At 40.3% G+C, this 21,129-nt stretch overlaps 1 protein-coding gene across 3 annotated transcripts in view; it reads right to left on the bottom strand.

The window, feature by feature from the left end:
- Nucleotides 1–1,284: 1,284 nt before the first annotated feature.
- Nucleotides 1,285–21,129, bottom strand: part of LOC122734982 (zinc finger protein with KRAB and SCAN domains 7-like) — a 21,860-nt gene continuing 2,015 nt past the window's right edge. Inside the window, exons 2-5 of one of the 3 annotated variants that reach the window (XM_043976204.1) lie at nt 14,323–14,827; nt 11,348–11,471; nt 10,653–10,763; nt 1,285–4,876 (exon numbers count right to left, since the gene is read on the bottom strand). In XM_043976204.1, coding sequence (XP_043832139.1) covers nt 3,417–4,876; nt 10,653–10,763; nt 11,348–11,471; nt 14,323–14,715 — 2,088 coding nt within the window. In that variant the 5' untranslated portion in view covers nt 14,716–14,827 and the 3' untranslated portion in view covers nt 1,285–3,416. The remainder of the gene's footprint in view (nt 4,877–10,652; nt 10,764–11,347; nt 11,472–14,322; nt 14,828–21,129) is intronic. The other 2 variants (XM_043976206.1, XM_043976205.1) reach the window with 2 other exon arrangements.

Here is a 21,129-nt window from a genome sequence, read left to right as displayed (position 1 = left end):
ACTAGCTGTGTGACCCTAGGCAAGTCACTTAACCCCAATTGCCTCACCAAAAAAATAAAAAAAATAAAAGGGCAGGGGAGGGAGGCTGAGCTCAAAATCTGTAGGCCTTTGACACTAGCGGTCTTCAAGTAATTAGTAGAGAATGTCCTCCAGAAAGGCAGAATCAGGAGTAATGGGTGAAAGTGCAGCAATACCAAAGAATCTGTTTGATGACCTTCTGCTTCCTTTGGGGGGCATTTATAGCTGCTGCAGAAGGACTGGGGGTGGAGGTGGGGGCTGGGGGGGGCATTCTGTACCCATGTCAAAGTGAGTCTGTATCACTCTACAAATAAAATAGCTTAAAGAAGCAAACAGGGGCGGCTAGGTGGTGCAGCGGATAAAGCACTGGCCCTGGATTCAGGAGTACCTGAGTTCAAGTCCGGCCTCAGACACTTAACACTTACTAGCTGTGTGACCCTGGGCAAGTCACTTAACCCCCATTGCCCTGAGCAAAAAAAAAAAAAAAGAAAAAGAAAAAGAAGCAAAAAGACCTAACAAGCAATGATACTAGTTTTTCTGAGTTCTGATTCAAGTCAGACAATGAGATAGAGTCACAAAGTATGCAGTCACAGACTGGACAACAAATTTCTCACAAAAATGTGGGTGTCCTGGTCTCTACATATGATGATGCTTGACTCCACATTCATGGCATAGAGGTCTGCTGGACCTGACTTTAGGTTTGGAAAATGAGTCCCTAACCATACTAATGTAATTTAGATAAGGCCTCATGGGGATAAAGGGAGGAAGGTCAGCCAAAAACAGACTTCTGGTTTAACTGCAAATGGAAAACTACTATAACATACTCAACAAATGGGTTTCTGGCCTCCATTTGATTGTCTCCAAAAGGGGAGAACCTCCTCCTAATTACACTTCAGGATAACTTTGTTAGGAAGTTTTTCCTGGCATCAATTCTGATCCAAAATTGAACACTTTACAATATTTACTCACTGCTTTGTTTTGCTTTTTAAGGCAAAATGAAATAAATCTTAAACCAAAGAAGGTCCTGTTTTGGCAACAAATGCCATGGATCAAAAGTGGTATGACTGCCAATCAAGGAATATCATCATGCAGTGAAGGCCTCACTCTTATTATGTTCTATGGAGTCCAGCTAGACCCATTTTATATATGTCCATCAGTACTCTCAGCCATCACACTGTGACAGAAGTTAGAACCTCAACAGTGGTTATGAAACTATATATATGAAACTATATATATGAAACTATATATTATGAAACTATAACCTTCCCCCTCTCCCTACACCCAGAAAGCAAGAAAAATAAATCCCATTACAAACAAGGTATAGTCAAGCAAAACAAATTCCCACATTAGCAATATAAAAACAGTCTCAATATGCAAAATAACTGTTCGTCTTAAGCAGAGTGGGAAAAACTGCACTGAAATGATGAAGACAAAGGGTTCTGTCTGTGCTTTAACTTGGTCTCCATAAATATGTTATTTATATCCAACCAGGTTGACAGACATGCCCAGAGCACAAGAGCAGAAATATTGCCATGGAAACAGCAGAAAAATACTATTTCCCTGAGGACTATAAATCTATGTGAAGAAATATGGAATAATGAAAAGGGAAGAAAGTAAAACAAGGAGCAGCATCCACTTCGCTTATAACAGGAGTCATTGACAAAAACAGGAGACAAAATATATGAAAAAATTAGTTATCATAAGTCAAAGATCTTTAAACATAATTACGTGTGAAGTAAATTTAATTGACTTTACAACTGTCTAAAACAGTGGTGTCAAACCTGGGTAGAACTGGATCCCTGTCTGTAGGCCACATATTGACTTAGAAAGCCACTTATTACCATTATGTTGTATTTTTATTTATCTTGTTAAACCTTTTCCAAGTATATTTTAATTTGATTCTGAGGCACTTGGGAGTTTCTCAGGTCTGCTGGCCAGTTTGACACCTCTGGCTAAAACAATTTTGTCCACTTCTCTAGAGTACTATTCTTGGAGTATCAGTTATTATAGTTTTGTGTATGTCTCTTATCCCTCTACAAATCTCTAAGCTTCATCAAAGTAGGGCCCATGTTTTATCTAGTCAATTAAACTATCCTTATTAAGTACCTGAGGTTATAAAGGTGAACAATGACACAGGACATCCAGACAAAGTGCTCTATAAAAAATAAGGTAAGTAAATTAAAAATAATAATAATAACAATAAAAAATAAAGTAAGGTTCTTTAGCATAAAGGCCAGTCTATCCCCCATGACCACCCTACACATAAACACATCCTGGGAGAAAGGAGGAAACATCATTCACTCTTAGAAAACTCCCAGTCTAACAGATATGTGGAGTCCACCATTGGATAATCATACTATTAGCTCTATCATATATTAATATTTATTGAGGACCCTTATTGTCAATTGTTGTCTAAGTAAGATAGGAAAGGGGTAGTTCCTGCCATCAAAGAACTTTTCCTATATACCATCTGGGGTAAAAATATAAATGATTACAAGGCAAATTATCAACATTTGTTGGGTCACATGACAAGCATGGTATAGTGGACAGTGCTGGACTTAGGGTCAGGAAACCTGATTCAAATCCTGTCTCTTGACACTGCATTCTTGGGCAAGTCACTTAATCTCTGAGCATGACAAAATTCTCTAAGATGTCTATTAAGTTTCAGGTAAGTTGCAATCTGTGGGCATCAGACAAAATCACAAATCTTTGATGTAGTGACACAAAAATAAAACACAGACTTAAAAACACTGAAGACCTGCTAGTGTGAGAAAGGAAATGGAGAATATTTCTAGCAGAATATAGGTTTTGGGCTCCATTTTAAAAAACCTGAAGAACAGGGAATGGAAAGATGAAAAGGGTAAGTATTTCAGGGAAGGAAAGAAAGGAGATACCACCCCAACTCTAGGGTAGCTCCCTATCTGATACAAAAGATAGGCCTACCTTCAGGGATCACCCATTCTAATAGAGTTTAATTAAATATACTAAATGTTTGGCCTAGAATAGTGGAGAAATAGAAACAGACATGTAGCTAAGAGACATGGCAATGTAAATCACAAAAGTGGTTCATGAAGGCACTAAAGGAAAGCTGTCTGAATAAAGGGACATTTGCCTTGCAGAGCTTAAACTGTGCTTTGGGGGGATAAAACAGGAAAAAAAAGGATGTATTTGAGATATTTACAAAGCAACCCAGGAGTGATAAAGTTAATGTGTTGTCCATTTTCAACTAGTGTGACCAAGCCATCCACATTCTCACAACTGATCTAGCAGTGAAACAAAAGCAAACATTTTTGAGATATTGGATCAGTTAGGATTAGATTTTTCATCTGAAAACAAGGGTGAGGTTTTTTCTTATAAAACTGAAATCTTCCATTATTCTCCATTATGAGCACCACAATCTAAAAGACTGAGTGGACCAAAGATGAGTGTTTCTCTCCAGAGTGAATTCTCTGATGATGGTTAAAAGTTGAACGCTGACTGAAGGCTTTCCCACATTCCTTACATTCATAAGGTTTCTCCCCAGTATGGATTCTCTGATGTACAATGAGCTGTGAGCTGTCACTAAAAGCTTTTCCGCATTCATGACATTCATAAGGCTTCTCCCCAGTGTGGGTTCTCTTATGTACCAAAAGACTTGAGCTATAACTGAAGACCTTCCCACATTCGTTACATTCATAAGGTTTCTCCCCAGTATGAATTCTCTGATGTATAATAAGGTGTGAATTCTGATTGAAGGATTTTCCACAATCATTGCATTTGTAAGGTCTCTCTCCAGTATGGAGTCGCTGATGTCGAATAAGGCTCTTGCTCAGGCTAAATGCCTTGCCACACTCACTACATGCAAAAGGTTTCTCTCCAGTGTGAATTCTCTCATGGTCAATAAGTTGAGAACCTTGACTGAAGGTCTTCCCACACTCACTACATTTGTAAGGTTTTTCCCCAGTATGGAGGCTCTGATGTCTAATAAGGCATTTGCTCCTGCTAAAGGCCTTGCCACACTCATTACATTGATAAGGTTTCTCACCAGTGTGAGTTCTCTGATGATCAATAAGGTTCCTATTAGAACAGAAGGCTTTCGCACATTCATTACACTTATAAGGTTTCTCCCCAGTGTGAAGTATCTGATGTCGAATAAGGCTTTTACTCCGACTAAAGGCTTCACCACACATGTTACACTCATAGGGTTTCTCACCAGTATGGATTCTTTGATGATCAATAAGTTGAGAGCTCTGAGTAAAGGCTTTCACACATTCATTACATTTATAAGGTTTTTCACCATTGTGGAGTCTCTGGTGATGGATAAGATGTGAGCTATGACGGTAAGCTTTTCCACACTCATTACATTCGTAGGGTTTCTCACCTGTGTGGATTCTCAAATGTACAATCAGCTGAGAAGTCTGTCGGAAGCTTTTCCCGCATTCATTACATTCATAAGGTTTCTCTCCAGTGTGAATCCTCTGGTGTCCAATAAGATGTGAGCTCCGATTGAAGTATTTGCCACATTCATTACACTGATAGGATTTCTGTCCTCTAGGAATTTTCTCATGTGTAACAGTGTTTGAAACAAGACTAAAACTTTTCCAAAATTCTTTACATTTCTCATCTCTCTCTTCAATAGGGATTTTCTTATTCTGGACTATCGCTTCCATAAAATCACTATCAATTCTCTTCATTTCTTCCTCTGTGAGTGTTCCTTGTTGCTGCTCTGACATGCTTTCTTTTTCACAGACTTCTCCAGCTTCAGATGCCTGAAAAAGATCCTTCTGTATACCTTCTGATGAACTATTATGTGATTCTGACTCACCAAACCTTTCTTGCTTTGAAGTAGATTCCTCATTCTCAGTAACATTATCACCTTCTGAAAAAATAGAAAATGCAACTGTCACCGTTTCCAGTCTGGGAATAGGAATAGAATTATATCACATAATATTAAGGTATTCTAAGAACTCATGAATTCCATATGTTTGAAAAAAGGATTTATATTGATGGTATGGACAGAGAACAAGATGACTCAGCAGAAACAATGAAAAATAGGGCTGGAATTTGTTCACAAATAGATAGAAATCCCATCGACAAGGGTAGTCAGTCAATAATGGTAGGACAGGGGCAGCTGGGTGGCGCAGTGGATAGAGCACTGGCCCTGGATTCAGGAGGACCTGAGTTCAAATTTGGCCTCAGACACTTAACACTTACTAGCTGTGTGACCCTTGACAAGTCACTTAACCCCAATTGCCTTGTAAAAAAACAAATAATGGTGGGACAGAGGAAACTACAGGGATTAGACAGAGACAGCATGATGAAAGAGAAAAGCAGTAGGATCAAAAACTTTGTCCACAAACATAATCAATATAACTGCAATAATAAGAAAAGATGGTCAGTGGGGGGAAGGAGGGGATACTTCCATCAAATACCTTCCTCACATAATGATGATGATGATAATAACAACAATAATAATAATAGCTAGCAATGATATAGTGCCTACTATGTGCCAAACACTACTAAGCACTTTACAAATATTATCTAAATTGACTTTCACATTGATTTCTCACCTTGGAGGTGGCTGCTATTTTTATCCCCATTTCTACAGTTGAGGAAACTGAGCCAAACAGATTTAAAGACTTGCAGCTAGCAAGTGTCTAAGGCTAGACTGAATCTAGGTCATCCTGACTCCAAGCCCTGAGGTCTATCCAATGTGCCACTGAGTTGCTCAGTAAGTGTTTGGGTGAATTGATTTAGGGCGTACTATATGCTCAGCCCTGGGTTCAGTGCCTAGTTCTATCTGATAGCAAAAAGAATAAAGAAATGTCATCTGCTGACTGAAGAGTGCTGTCAGATCCCACGGGCAAGGGAGGGACCCTGTTGCTGATGTGCTATGAGTCAAGAGACCCCGGGTTCAAACCTCTGCTCTGCTGTGTATTACAAGAAGCATGGAAATTGCTAGATGTGGAATCGGAGGACATGAATTTGAATTCTGGCTCTATGCCTCTCTGAATGTCCTTGGGCAAATCACTTAATCTCTCGGTTTCCTCATCTGCAAAATAAAGGGGTCTTATTGCCTTTTAAAGTCCCTTCTGCTATAGATCTATGATCCTGAGATCTAATAAAAGTCTGATATCTGAGATATATTAGGAATTGATGCAAATATATGACTAAGAATCACTGCCCCAAAAATAAGTGGTTAAGGGATATGAACATATCATTTTCTTTCTTTTTTTTTTAGTGAAGCAATTGGGATTAAGTGACTTGCCCAGGGTCACACAGCTAGTAAGTGTCAAGTGTCTGAGGCCAGATTTGAACTCAGGTCCTCCTGACTCCAGGGCTGGTGCTCTATCCACTGTGCCATCTAGCTGCCCCGAACATATCATTTTCAAAGGAAAACCACAGACTATCAACAACTGTATTTTTTAAATGCTATAAATCACTTATCAGAGAAATGCAAATGCAAACGATTCTAAGGCTTCCCCCTCTACACATCAAATAGCAAAAAGGATTAAAAAAGGCCCATATATAACAAAATGCTCCAACTATTCTGTAAAACAATTTGGAATAACATGATAAAAGTCACAAAACCAGTCATAACCCTCTGATTCACCATTTCCACTAACCTGTACACACCCCCAAAGAGACCAAAGACGAAAAGAAAGATCCCATACATTCATATTACTGTGGTAGCATTTTTTATGAAAGCAAAAAATTTAGGGGTAGAAGGAGTGAATGTCCATCCATTTGAGAATGTCTCAACAATATGCATGTTATGTCATATTGTTGTACTGTGGGGGGGAGGGCAAATACAAAGAACTTTTTAAAATGTGGGAAGACCGCTAAGGAACTTACAATGAAGAAAGCAGAACCAGGAGAATGATATACAATACATGATGGTTACAATAAAGTTAGCAAAAACAACATTAAAAGGCAGCTGAACTCAGATTAAAGTCAATTACCAATGTTGGTTGCACAGGAAAGATGATGGATGACAAACAGCTCCCTCCTCTCAGTAGAGAGCTAATGGACCAGAGATGTGAAATACTGCATCAACTATCAGACACAGGCACTCCCCTGGTTAGTTTTACTTAACTCTTTTCCTTTGTGCCAAGGCAGGTTTTTACTCTATAGAGTTTTCCAAAGGAAGAACAGTTTGGTGGAGGGGGAAGGGGGACGTTTCAGTACATTTCATAATTAAGCACAACTGAAGGTTCAAGGTTTAGCTTGGAAGAGATAAGACTTGGAAGGAGCATGATACATGTCTTCAACTACTAGAAGAACTACTTGACTCCAAAGAGGGGAACTAAAAACCAGTAAAGAGAAGTTATAAGGATGCAGTTTTCCACTCATTAGAAACAAATTCTAATAATGAGAGCTGTATAGAATGAGCTGCTTTAGGGGTGTTCAAATAGAGGCAATTTGGGAAATCAGAAAAGGGATGTAGGATTTAGAGTCAGAAGAGACGTCAGAAATCACATAAACCTATACCTTCATTTTATGGATGAGAAGCCTGGAACCCAGGGAGAATAGCTTGCCTAAGAAACATGGCTGAAATCCAACCCAGGGCCTTTAACTCAAAGTCAACTACTCCTCCCACTACACCAAACTGTCTTGCAGTCATCAGATCCTAGGATTCTACTGACTATGACATTTCTCAGTAATGTCTTTTCAACATTTTAACAAATGAAGACTAGTCATCAGAGTAAACAAATAGAAAAAAATCAAGTTCCATGTGGTACAGCGATAGCGGAAGAGGCACCAGTAATGCAAAGGATCACAGACTGAGGAATCAGAAGGGACCTCATGGGTCAGCTATGGGAGCCCCTTCCTTTTATATAGAAAGCACCTTGCACTCAGAGAAGTGAGGTGAGTGGCCCAAGAGGCTGCAGAGCTGAGTCCTGAACCCAGGGCCTCTAACTCAAATCCAGTGCTCCCTGCCCAGCTTCCAGCCTCTGACTGTGTGGTGGGTGGAACCACAGATGAGGGCAAACACCACAGAGAGCAGCTTGGCCATATACTCATCCGAGAACCAGTACTCTCCCAGCTGGCAGGCAGGCAGCACTCATATATGTTTTACATATATGAATTCAAATGATCCTCAAATACCCCTAGTGAGAGGGGCCTCTCAGATACTATGTCCCTATTATTATTTATGAGAAAACTTAAGGCTCAGAGGTGAGGTGCCCAGGCCAAGGCTGGCTGTGGAGATAGGCCCCTGTGGGAGTTTATTGCGATTTGGGGACCCTGCCTTTGGGCTGAGATTAAAAAGCCTTAGGCCTTCAGGTTTTTTCTCTGTGTAAGAGGGGCTGCTGCCCCTCCCCCTCTGCTTCAGCTGAGCTGAGAAGCCCTGCAGGCCTTAGGAAACACCAGCCAGGTGGATGTCGATCCTGGGCACGCAGCAGGGGGCACGTCCCCTTGAGCCCTGGGTGTAGTATGCATGGCAGACTCGAGCCCCCCGGCTGCAGCGCTATCCAGCGAATTAGCTTGGTGTGTGCGGGAGTGCAGGGAGCCCGAGGTTTGAGGATATATAGCCTGGGAGGGAGGATGCCGGAGAAATAAGAGAACGCAAGGAGAGGAAGGTCGGTGAGAGAAGAGACGCTGAGGCGGGGGGGGGGGGGGGGGGGGGGGGCAGACAGACAGAGGAAGGAGCGGTACAGAGTAAGGGGCTTTTTGGGGTTCATCACTACAGTGCAGAGAGGAAAGTTAGATGGAAAGGGGGAACGCTAGAAGAAGGTTGGTTGGTATGGAGACGCAGGAAGATGCTAAGAAAGTTGTGGGCGTGGCAAAGAGTAAGCACAAGTGGTGGCAGGAGAGAGCTGTGCCAGTGAGCAGTCAGGTTGTACATTTTATTTTCCTGTTTTCTTATTTTAAAATTGTATCTCATAAATAAACCCTCTGCTGTTAAATTGGAAGAAGCTTCTTAATCTTTTGCTTATCAATTTGGGAGGAGCAAGTGTGGGGAAATGCAGAGTTATATAATTTTTCAGATTAGATATAAATATTTTTTTACACCACAAACACTTGTCTCTCCTGACTCCAAATCCAAGGACACCAGATGCTGCTGCCTTCTGTCCCTATTTCTTATTTAGGTGACTGTGGGCCAATCACTAACTTCTCTGAGCTTCAGCTGGACTAGATGGTCTCCAAGGTCCCTTTCAACATTAAATCTAGGTTAATCTTGTCTTTTGATCCAATGACTTAAAAACTGAACTTTATCCTAATCGATATCATAGAAAGGACCTATCTGTAAAAAACGAATTACCTCTGTTTGTATTAGTTAAAACTTGGAAACAACTTAAATGTACTAAATGGATAATGGCTGACAAAGTTATGGTGTATTAATGTAATGGAGTATTAAAGTATCCTAAAGAATGATACATATGAATCAGAAAAAGAAACATAGAAAGATCTATATTAAGAGATGCAAATCGGGGGCTGGGGGCAACTAGGTGGTGCAGTGGATAAAGCCATGGATTCAGGAGGACCTGAGTTCAAATCCAAACTCAGACATTTGACACTTACTAGTTGTGTGACCCTGGGCAAGTCACTTAACCCTTAATGCCCCACAAAAAAAAAAAAACAACACAAAACAAATAAGAGATGCAAAGCAAAAAAGCAAAATCATCAGAACTAGTTCTGAATTCACATACATCTCTCAAGATCTCTCTAGAGATATATTGATATATTGGCATATATTATATGTTTATACCTATACCTGTGATTTCATCGAGGTAGGAAACTCCTTGGTGAAGAAATTATCTCTACCAGTACAGATCAGCAAACTATCCTGAAGGTTCCATAGCATGAGGGAGTTGGGGGGAGGGGGGAGGGTGTGTGGAGGGCACTGAGTGGCCACACAGTCAGCTTGTGTCCATAAACCCAGGTCCTCCTGACTTTGAGGCAGGCTCTCCATCTCTGATGGCATGCTGCTTCTCATATGGCCTTATACTCAATCCCAACCATGGACACAGCCTGAGCCAGGTCTGCCTTTGCTAACTCCAAAGTCAGCTCTATCTACTAGTCTCATTATGTTTATGTGTGTCTCATGTACACATGTACACAAAAAGAGTACCAAAAATATCTGAATTTGAGATGAACACCAGACACATTTTTTGACTGCTAATGAATTCAGCTCAACTTTGTTAAATGCAAAGGGTCACATAAACAGTTTTATACCTATTTTATATATTTTATTTGTTGCTGGTTAGGTTTATGAGAGGCAGCAAGGCATTGTGGATGTATACAGCTGGTTTTTGAGTCAATAAAATATAGCTTCAGGGTCAGCTAGGTGGCACAGTTGATAGAGCACTGGCCCTGGAGTCAGGAGGACCTGAGTTCAAATCCGGCCTCAGGCACTTAACACTTACTAGTTGTGTGACCCTGGGCAAGTCACTTAACCCCAATTATCTCACCAAAAAAATTAGTATAAAAAAGAATAAAATATAGCTTCAAGTCCCACTTTTGACACTGACTGTATGGACAGGGACAAGCCACAATCTTCCAGTGTCACAGGCAACTCTCTAAGACTTTGAGCAAAGAAGGTGTTAATTTGTATTAATGGAGTTTTCTAAGTGGTAGTACTTTATACTAATGAAATCCTATCTGATCCAGAAAAATTAAAAAATTCAATAGAAGAGTCCTCCTTCACTTACCTGTACAGGTGCTTTTCCCATTTTCCAAGTCCAGAGGTCCCTGACGATTTAGGCCCCATGGTTCTTCCTCTCTTTGGGAGATCCCTGTAGGTTTTGAAAACTGAAATCCTGCTTAAGGGAGAAGAAAATGTGACTGACTGAATAATAATTGGAGTCACAGATATCCATTTAAGCCCTATGTCTGGAAATAACATATAGGGAAGACAATTAAATGCCTAGAGAAAGCAAGAGAGAGATGTCCAACCCCCAGGCAGAGGATTTGGGAACCAAGAAACTGACACAGAATCCAGTGATTTAGAACCAGATTCAAAATTAGCTTTTTTTATTCTCTCCTTCCTAGTTAGGTAGGAAAAATCAATAATAAACTATTTGGAGATTCTAGGGGCAAACACTCAGTTTAGGAAAGCTAAGAAAGGAGCCCCTGATGAGGTCTTTAGAAAGGGAGAATGGTAGAGAATGTTAGACCATCTATCTATAAAGTAAAGCCTCCAATGGATCAATAAACTTTTACATACAGAAAGCTTTAAGAAATAATTTCCTGGGATATTACTTCTCTGTGACATGGAAAGCCTTGAAAAGAGAGGTTTAGAACTTTCTGGTTCCTATTAATCCTTAAAAGCAGTAACAGAAACTCTTTACTTAGCCACAGAAAGTCCCCAAATAAAGATTGTAAAGTAGGCCAGTAGAATTATTACCCAGTGACACTACATCCCGATAATTCTCCAGCATCAAATCTCTAAAGAAGGCTCTCTGGGAAGGTGCTGAACTCTTCCACTCTTTCTTGAAGTCCACTGACACATCCTCAAATGTCACCAAATCCTGAAACAAGAAGTTCTTGATGTTCTAAGTATTATTTCAGAACTCAACTCCTTTCTAATGGTCTACATCACCAGGGAAGAAGGAGGGTGTGTGTGGCACGTCTGCTGGTGGACATTCTGAGCAGGTAGGGAAGAAATAATAACACACAGGAGACGATCAGACTCATGTAGAGTTATTCAGCAAGAGGGGTCCCAGAACTTGGAGAAGGCAACTGGACTCCTGACAGCTACCTGAATGGGACATTTGTGGGCAGGCCAAGTCAAAGAATGTTAGCAGCTAAAAGGAAGAAATATACTTCATTATGTGCCAGATGAATGAGCTATTATTATCTTACTAGACTGTAGCTCACATAAAGGTAAGAAGCTTGAACCTGATTTTTTTTGTCCTGAACAAGTTCATTCCTCCTTAAGCAGCCGGACGGTCCCCTGTTTCTGGGACCTCAGTGTATGGGTGACAGACAGTGCAGATACTTGATCTTGCTGGATCCTAACTCTGCCAGTCAGTGTCAGATAGCTTTAGCTTTTGTATCATCAGCAAATTGGATAAGCTACCTCTGGCTGTATCCTGGTCATTAATGAAAATGTAAAAGTGCACTGGGTCATTCACTGTGGTACTTCGCTGGAGACTTCCTGCCACAATGACAATCAACCATAACCAACTGTTGTAAGGCTGGCCATCCAACCAGCTCTGAACTGATCAAGTAGCATTCTCATCTACTACTGCTACATGCTGTGTTTAGTGGGAATAATGACCCCCCTCAAGTGGTGACATTATTCACATTCACACCGCATATTTCCATTGGGCTAGAACCAATCACCACATTTTACATAATCATAATTTCAGATAATGCAAATTAGAATATATCCAAACACTTCAGGGGATTCATTATTCATACTAACCCGGGCCTAGCCATACACATCTGTCCTCTCCACAAGAACAGGATGAGATATCAAAAGCATTAATAAAATCAAGCTCAGACATGCATAGCATATCCTTATTTACTAGTTTTATAATCTTGTCAAAAAAGGAAATGAGATTAGTCTAGCATGACCTGTTCTGGATAAAGCCATGCTAGCTAGGTCTCTAAAATGACTTTTTCTTTATAGATATCTGGAATGATCATGACTGAATGATTCATTCTAGAATTTCCCCAGGAATCAAAGTCAAGCTCCCTGGCCTACAGTTTGCAGTCTGTTCTCGTTCCTTTTTTGAAAATGAGGACATTTCCCCTTCTCCAACCTTGTGGTGTATCTCCCATGGTCCATGACCTTTCACATATTACAGACAGTGGCTTAGCAATCATGTCTGCCAGTTCTTTAAGTCTCCCAAAGGTGTAATTCATCTGGATTTCAGCAAGGAATTCATCAAGGCCAACTGGGAGTTATCTTACTATCTCCATATTTATCTTGTGCATCAACTCTCTGTCATCCATTTTTGTTCTGCCTTTTCTCCTGCAAAGGTTATCCTCCTTGACTGAGAAAACAAGCAAAATAAGAATGGGGCAGCAATGTGTCTCACTGTCATCTGTTATCCTCATGCCTCCCAACCCAAACAAAGTCCTGTCTCTTTTTTGATCCTTTTTTTTCCCACATAAACTAAAACTGAGATTCAAATGAGCTAATGTTCATTAACAGTTTCTAAACCTGAAGTGCTACATAAAGGTCAATTGCTATCATCAGTCCCAGTTTTAGCCACTAATGAGTCCAATGACTTTGGTAACCCAACTCTCAGTGACTTCTACAAAATAGAGATAACATATTACTCTTGTCCACCTCATGATGTTTGGTGAGAATAAAATAAGATGGTGTATAGATGACATTTTTTTAAGCCTTACCAATCACTATCCTCAATCATCTTTCTGAGCCTTGGTTTCCCCATTTATAGCATAAAAGGCTTGGAATAGATAATTCTTAAAATTCCTCCTAGTTATAAGTCCTAAAAGGTATGTAGAACAACAGTATTGCCATTTTGCAGATTAAAAAAATGGAGGCTCAGACTCGTCAAAGATTACACATCTAGTAACTGTTAATAGCACAGACAAGAACTTAAATGTTTTTAATTAATACATTTCTTTTCAAAACACCACATTGTCTTCAATGAAAATAACTTGCTATACAAATGTAAGGTGGTATCTATTGTCACCAAGTCCCATGTTAGGTAGAGGCAAAGACATCCATTTTCAAATAGATTGTGAAATCTCCTACTCTGGAAAGGAGAACATCTAAGCTAAACTGGCTATCTTATGCTTCTGTGGCTGTGAGTCTGGAAATGTCAGCTACTACAAGAACTGTTTCCTAGGCATAATAACTATTGCTTATATTATGAAGAGTTTGAGACATTACTTTGATCCTTACGACAACAGTACAAAGTGGGTAACAAAAAGTATTACTCTCCTCATTTTAAAAATAGGAGGAAATAACTAATGTGGAAATATGTTTGCATGACTTCATATACATGATGGGAATCCTATTTCTTGTCTTCTCAAAAGGTGGGGGAAGGAATGGAGAGAGCAAAACTGGAGCTGAAAATAAATTTTCAAAAAATTACCAATGACTAAATGTTTAAAAAAATGTAATCAGGATATGTTTGACAAGATAAGTGAACACAAACAGACAGATAAAGTAGAGGAAAATGAAACTGTAGTGTGCTCAAAGATACAGAGCTAAGTGACAGAGCTAGGACTCAAATCTAGGTTTTATGCCTAAGGCATGCGATTGGTCCAGAAATCCTGAAGGCAAAATGTCTTCAAGCCATGGTTACTGGGGGCCCCTGTTCTTAAGCCAGTTCCATCTGCTAAGAAAGTAGTTCTGGACTACACCTTAATTCTGCCATGAATGGTTCTACTTCTCACCTCCCTGGGTCCATCAAGGTGTCTCTGGAAATCCTCCACCATGGCCACTGCCTCCTCTCCGCTTTCTGGGCGATGCAGCTGCACCCAGGCTCGGATCTCCCCAGGGAGTATGGTGATAAACTGCTCCAGCACCAGCAGCTCCAGGATCTGCATCTTTGTGTTCATGTCTGGCCTCAACCACCGTCCACAAAGGTCACGAAGTTGGCTCAGGGCCTCCTGTGGCCCAGAGGTCTCTTGGTAACACAGCTGCCGAAAGTGTTGCCGGAAGACTTCACAGCTGATCTGGCTGTCCTGTTGCAAGCTTGATCCTGGTCCCCAGGGCTTGTCCCTCTTCTCCTGGACACCCAAGAGCTGAGGGGCCAGACACATGGCTTTCCTCACCTCTGCAGTCATCACAGCCTCTCACCAAAACCTGGCTACAGCTGAAACTTGATCAGCCAGTCTCTGTCTGTACTTCTAGTCTCAGAACTTTGTCTTGAAAGTCTTAGGCCTGGGGTGACGTCACCTACGAAATATCAGAAATCACTGTTAACGTTGAGAAATAATCAAGTGACAGAGGTCAGCTCCAGGCTAACAGAGTCATCTTCTTTGGAAGGAAAATAATATTTCCCATAAGACCATGGATTTAGACCTGGAAGAGACTTTACAACACTAGTCTAATTCCCTCATTGTACAGATGAGAAAACTGAGGTGGAGAGATTAAGTGAACAGCCCTTACAATGGCAGCAAGAGTCAGAGATAGGATATGATCCCAGTCTTCTTGGCTCCAAGACCAGCAGCTCTCTATCCATTAAGTCATGTTGATGTAGAAGGCAAAAAAGGGGTTAATAGAAAAACTTAAGACCCAAGCTTTAATTCAGATATTAGCTCCAAAAGGGAGTCAGACCTCAGTTAATGGATAACTTACAAGTCAGGATGTGAGGTTCTTGTACCCACAGAAATCAGTACCCATAACCGGACCATAAAGGGTCAGGTCATATAACAATAAAGGAAATGACAAGGCTATAGAAATTCTAATGAAAAATGAAGGTGTTTTGAAACTAGCCATGGGAACCAGAAAGAGACATGCACAGAAAAGGCCAAATTTGTCTCCAGATTCACCTTATGATGTATAAACCCCCAAAACACACCTTCACTGAAAAAGGTACCCGCCTCAGGGGTTGGCTTAGGACCCCAGGAACTCCAAATTAGGATAAGCCCTCCCCTGTAACACCCCAAGGTGAAGAATATTATAATGAGTAGGACAGGACCTCCCTTGTACCTCCCCAAGGTGGAGATTATTATAATGAGACTGATAAATCAATTTATCCATACTATAAATATAACTGTCTTTCCTTTCCTTATTCGAGAGATACCTTTCCACTATTCTGGTGCTCTCCCTGTGATCACTCACAGTACTGCAATAAAACTTGGGAAACTGAGTCACTGAGTCTTGTAATTCTTTTGGGACAACTCATAATCAATTTGACCCCAAATTCCATCCCACAGCAATACTGACTCTCACAATGCTCATTCCTTACAAAAAAGACAGTCATGCCTCTGCTAATGGGTAATCCACTTGCCTTGCAAAAGCAAATCTTTCTTTTGACATTATTCACAGTGTCTCAACTGTGTTCACTTAATTACTATAGGACCATCTAACAGATTCTTACACAATATACTATGTATGGAGTGGGGGAGTTAATCAAAGGAGTTCAATTTGATAAGTTTCTTTCTTCCCTTAGAGTACAGGCATGCTTATGGTACCTTGTTAAGAGGACAGGGAACAGTTCCTGATTGGGTCTGACTTCCTTAGAATTTGGAATAGAGGACAGAAAAGGCAGGCACAGTATGACACAGGCACTACAGAAATCTGGAGAAAAGAGTTTTCAAAGGGTATAGAATGATGCTAGATAAAATTTCATGGACTAAAATTCTATAGGGGAAGTCTTCTCAGAAGATACGCAAGATTCTTGAGAGGGAAATTTTGAAGATATAAGAAACAATTTCATTTTCTTTTCTTTTTTTTTGTGAGGCAATTAGGGTTAAGTGACTTGCTCAGGGTCACACAGCTAGTAAATGTCAAGTGTTTGAGGCCAGATTTGAACTCAGGTCCTCCTTAATACAGGGCCAGTGCTCTATCCACTGTGCCACCTAGCTGCCCCCTAAGAAACAATTTCAAAGAAGAAAAACAGAAAATGTGACTATAAAGGTAATTCACCAACCAACTTAGGTTTTTAGAAGATTAATAGAGAAGATGGAAGCAAGCACTAGTAAAAGGGCAAATATAAAAGTGTGGGAAGGTCTGATAAAGTGAACTATATTGATGCAGAAAAGTAAGGAGAACAGAAAGTCTTTTGTTTATCTATTGGGGTGGGGGGATATCAAAGAAGGGTTAGGACTACAACTTAAAGTGGATGAGATCATAACACACAACAGAGAGAAGGCAGAGTTACTCAATTATAATTTTGCTTCTGTTTCTTTGCCAAGGAGAATGACTTTAATACTGTAAATGAAAAAAAAAAAGGAAAAATAGCTAATGAGGAGTTCACACCCAAGATAAGGTCATAGTAAGAAAGGTTCTAGCTGCCTTTAATGGATTCAAGACACCTCCTGCAATGAACTACACCCTTAGGCACTGAAAGAACTAGCAGATATTTTTGTTTGACTATACATTATTTGTTACAAGGGTTTTGTTTTTCTTTTTTTCAGTGGGGGTGGGGGAGAGGATAAATCTGTTTGTAGAAAAATACAAAATTTAAAGACCTTTAAAAAAGAACAGTCAGTGTGATTGCTAGGTCACTGAGTCGCTGAAAGCACAGAACTGGAAAAGGGCAAATGCCTCAATTTTCAACAAAGGGAAAAAAAGAGACTGTCAACTACAACCCAATGAACTTGACTCTAATTCCTGGAGAAAATTCTAGAACAGTTCACTGAAGCTCTGGTTGTCTTTATCAAGGGCAAATCATACCAGACTAACTTCACTTTCTTTTTTTGACAGGGTTATTGAACTTACAGATTGGGGGAATATTGAAGGTATAGTTTACCTAGATGTTAACAATGCTTTTGTTAATATCTTGTACTGTTCTTAAGCACAAGACAGACAGATTTAGGCTAAATGTCAGTACAATGAGATTAATTCAGATCTAGCTGAATTGCTGGTGGCTCTTCAATGTCAATTTGGTAGGTCTACAGAGAAATGCCTCAGGGACTTTTACCTGGTTCTGTGTAGTATTACATTTTTTTGTGTGTGTGTGAGGCAATTGGGGTTAAGTGACTTGCCCAGGGTCACACAGCCAGTAAGTGCCAAGTGTCTGAGGTCGGATTTGAACTCAGGTCCTTCTGAATCCAGGGCCGGTGCTCTATCCCCTGTGCCACCTAGCTGCCCCTAGTATTGCATTTTAAGCCAATGAGCTGGATAAAGGTATGGATGGCACGTTCATCTGATTTCAAATAAAAAGTAGCTATCTCAATGCTAGGAGAGATCAATAACACCATGGATGACTGTGTTCTTGGGGAGGCTGCAGGGTAGCAGTTTGTATCTACTCTCCTATCTCTTTCCTCACCCCCAGGAACTCATAAGGGTTAGCTTGGGGCAGAAGTACAAAGGTAATACATGTGTCCCCCCAACTATTTACCTGGCTTGACAAAAGAATTTTTGAGTATGAATGTTCCCTGCCTAAACTATGGAGCAGCAGAAGTAACACTATTTCCCATAGAAGTAGATTTATGCTTGCATACCCTGCTCAATAGATTGCATATATGACATTCTCTGACCCCACCATTTTGTGTAGAGGAAGAAGGATTTCAATTTCCTATGCAGCATTACTCTGGAATCTGGCCTTTTAAGCAGAGAAGGGAGATTCTTTGGGCAGCAGCAGACTTGGAGATGTCAAGCTCAGAAGGCTGGCCTTCTAGAAAAGGGCAGGAAGCTCCTGGGCAATATATCACCCTTGGAAAAAATGAAAGGATTGTTCATGTGGACTGGGAAGTCAGAGGTACAAGAAAGGGTAAAGCCATGCAGCTGTAATAGGAGAGAGAGAAAGGTAAAAAAAGATTAAGATCTTGTCACTCCACTATTACAACCAGCAGACAGTACCACGGGATGCTGACAGACCCAAGTGTTTCCCTTCCCTCAGAGTCTAAAACCTCAGAATAGTACCAGAAAGTTGAAAGCATGCTTCCTGAGAAGTTAACAGAAGAACTCAATAGAATGCTTGTTCAGCAGACCCAACTATTTGCCTTCTGGAGGGAAGTCAACATGTCAAACTCAAATAGAAATAGATCCCTTCAGCTGCACACTGACTTAGAAAACAACAAACTAACAGGATCTATTTTGACACCACTGGCTAAATCATAGATTTGCACTATGGACCTGGGAGTAATTTGGTGGATCTCTGCGGGAGAAAGGCATTTCAGTTCAATGTCAAAGATGACCTGATTGCAACCTCAAGTTCAGTTTCTTTGCACTGGGAGCTTAAGAATTTCTGGGAAGTGCTTTATGGTCTTCTTTGTATATGGATTCCTGTGAGTCCTTCACAGCTCTGGTATTTTCTGTGGGACAAGGAGTTGTACCTGGAGCGCTTATACAGGAAAGGGCCATCATTTCCGGTTTCTACGTCTAGCATTGCCTCGAAACCTGGAACAAGGATTTTCCTACTGTCTTTTTTAACCCCCAGGCTCATCTCTTGCTTCTTATATTTTTTAAGTCAAATAATAAAAAGTAAAAAAAGATACCATTTCTAATAAGTAATCCCAAATTTTATGGGAATGATTTTATCTTTCCTTAGACTAGGTTTTATTCTGCTCAGGTAAAGTTATGTGACACACTTTTTATATGATAGTTTAAGAGCCCACTTTTAAAGACAGATGGGTTACCACAAAGAGATGGGATGATGAGAACCCTGAACTAAAATTCAGAAGACCTGGGTTCCATTCCCAGCTTATCTGATATATGATTTTGAATAAATTACCTGACTTCTCGGAATCTGTTTTCCCATTTGTAAAACAGGGAGAGTAAGTAACAGAAGTCCTTTCTGGGGGCAGCAAAGTGGATAAAGCACCAGCCCTGGATTCAGAATGACCTGAATTCAAATTCAACCTCGGAAACTTGACCCTTACTAGCTGTGTGACCCTAGGCAAGTCACTTAACCCTCATTACCCAGAAAAAAAAAAAAGTCCTTTCTGCCTCCTGAGATTTCATGAAGCTAAAATGCATGTGAAAAGTGTCAAGCACTTTACAAACACAAGATATCAATTCTAATGCCAGAAATCATATTTCACATTTACATGATGCTTAACCGCTCATAAAATGCTTTCCTCGTGACTCTGTGAAGATCCCCACTTTAATGAGAAAATGGACTCAGAGAGGTTAAGCAGTTTGTCCTTGGGCACACAGCCAAGTATTAAACCAGAACTCAAACTCAGTTCTTCTGACTCTAAATCCTATGTTCTTTCCCTAACAAGATGTTGCTGATCTAAAGTGCTATACTTCTAGAAATATTTGTAGTAGAGATTCAACAGTGTAATTATACACGAAGGTTCCAGAAGAGGCAGTTCCTCACATCCTATCATTACCTGCTTCCCTGGTCTGGGAAATTCTCTGACCAATACAACCAAAACAAAAATCTTGATTGTCTTTCAAAAATCTGCTCCTCCTGCTCTTGACTTCTGTTTTAGTTACCAGTCTCTCTCTATCCTCTCAATCACTACAAACTTTAGACATCTTCAGCTAATCTCTCTCAGTTACCAATTCCTGTTGAATTTACTTCTGCAAAGACTCTAGGATTCCAATACTCAATCTGGAAATCTCAACATTCTCCCCGAGCCTAATCTGATCTGATCAATCTGATTCCCTGCTCAAAAACCTTCCATGACTCCATACTACCTGCAATACAAAAAGTCCAAATTCCTTATCTGGCAGCCAAGGTCCTTCATAACTTGACATGAACCCGAGTCCACCATGTACATTCTCACCTCCCTGCTGTTGCTCAAAGGTCTATGTCCTTGAAATGTCCTTTACTACACATTCCCGCTCTGTTCCCCAGTTACTGCCCTAATCCTTTATCTCAGAACCTGAGTACTATCTGGCTATTTCCTCTGCCAGGAACCAAACATGAACATCAGGCATCCTTAGGTGCTGCCCCCTGAACTTAGAATGTGAGCTTCTTGGCAGGAAGGACTACCTCTATCTGGATTCCTCTTGCTTAGCACGTAATAAGTTTACTAACTGCTTCTCCATTCCATTCCCAGGCCAACACAACTCAGGTCTATCACTTTTCTTCAAACTGAAGCTCAAATGCTACTTCCATGAGGGTTTCCCAGCACATCCCAGTAAGAAAGAAACTGTCTCTACTACTTCTAGATTCTTATTCTACCTTGTAAGCTATAGTTGTTACATTTTGCCCTTCTACATTTATTTGCACAAAGCTTAAGTCCCTCAGAAAATTCAAATTCTTTGAAACAGAAACTGTCCTCTCCTCTTCCTCATCACACCCTACCAGTTACTTGCATGTAGCAGGTACTCAGCAAATATTTACTGAATTGAGTTCCCTTAAGTGGTTTGAAATTTTTTTTTGGGGGGGGGAGAATCCAGGTTCAAGGAAGCCTAGAATAACTAGTACGAAGAATTCAAAACTAGGACCTTTCTCCCTCAATTTATCTTCCTTGTCAGTTCTATCTTACTAGAAAAACATTATTTAACTGCTACATTTGTCTTTTGTTTCTTGTTTTTAATTATTTTTTAAAAAATTAAAAATTTCTTTAGCTAGTACACTGCCTCAGAGGCTTTATTAAAACTCTGTGATTTCAGATTCTGGCTCTACAGTC

This window comes from Dromiciops gliroides, chromosome 1 (assembly GCF_019393635.1).
Source record: "Dromiciops gliroides isolate mDroGli1 chromosome 1, mDroGli1.pri, whole genome shotgun sequence".
Classification (NCBI taxonomy): domain Eukaryota; kingdom Metazoa; phylum Chordata; class Mammalia; order Microbiotheria; family Microbiotheriidae; genus Dromiciops; species Dromiciops gliroides.
This window is presented reverse-complemented; position numbering and strand designations above follow the sequence as displayed.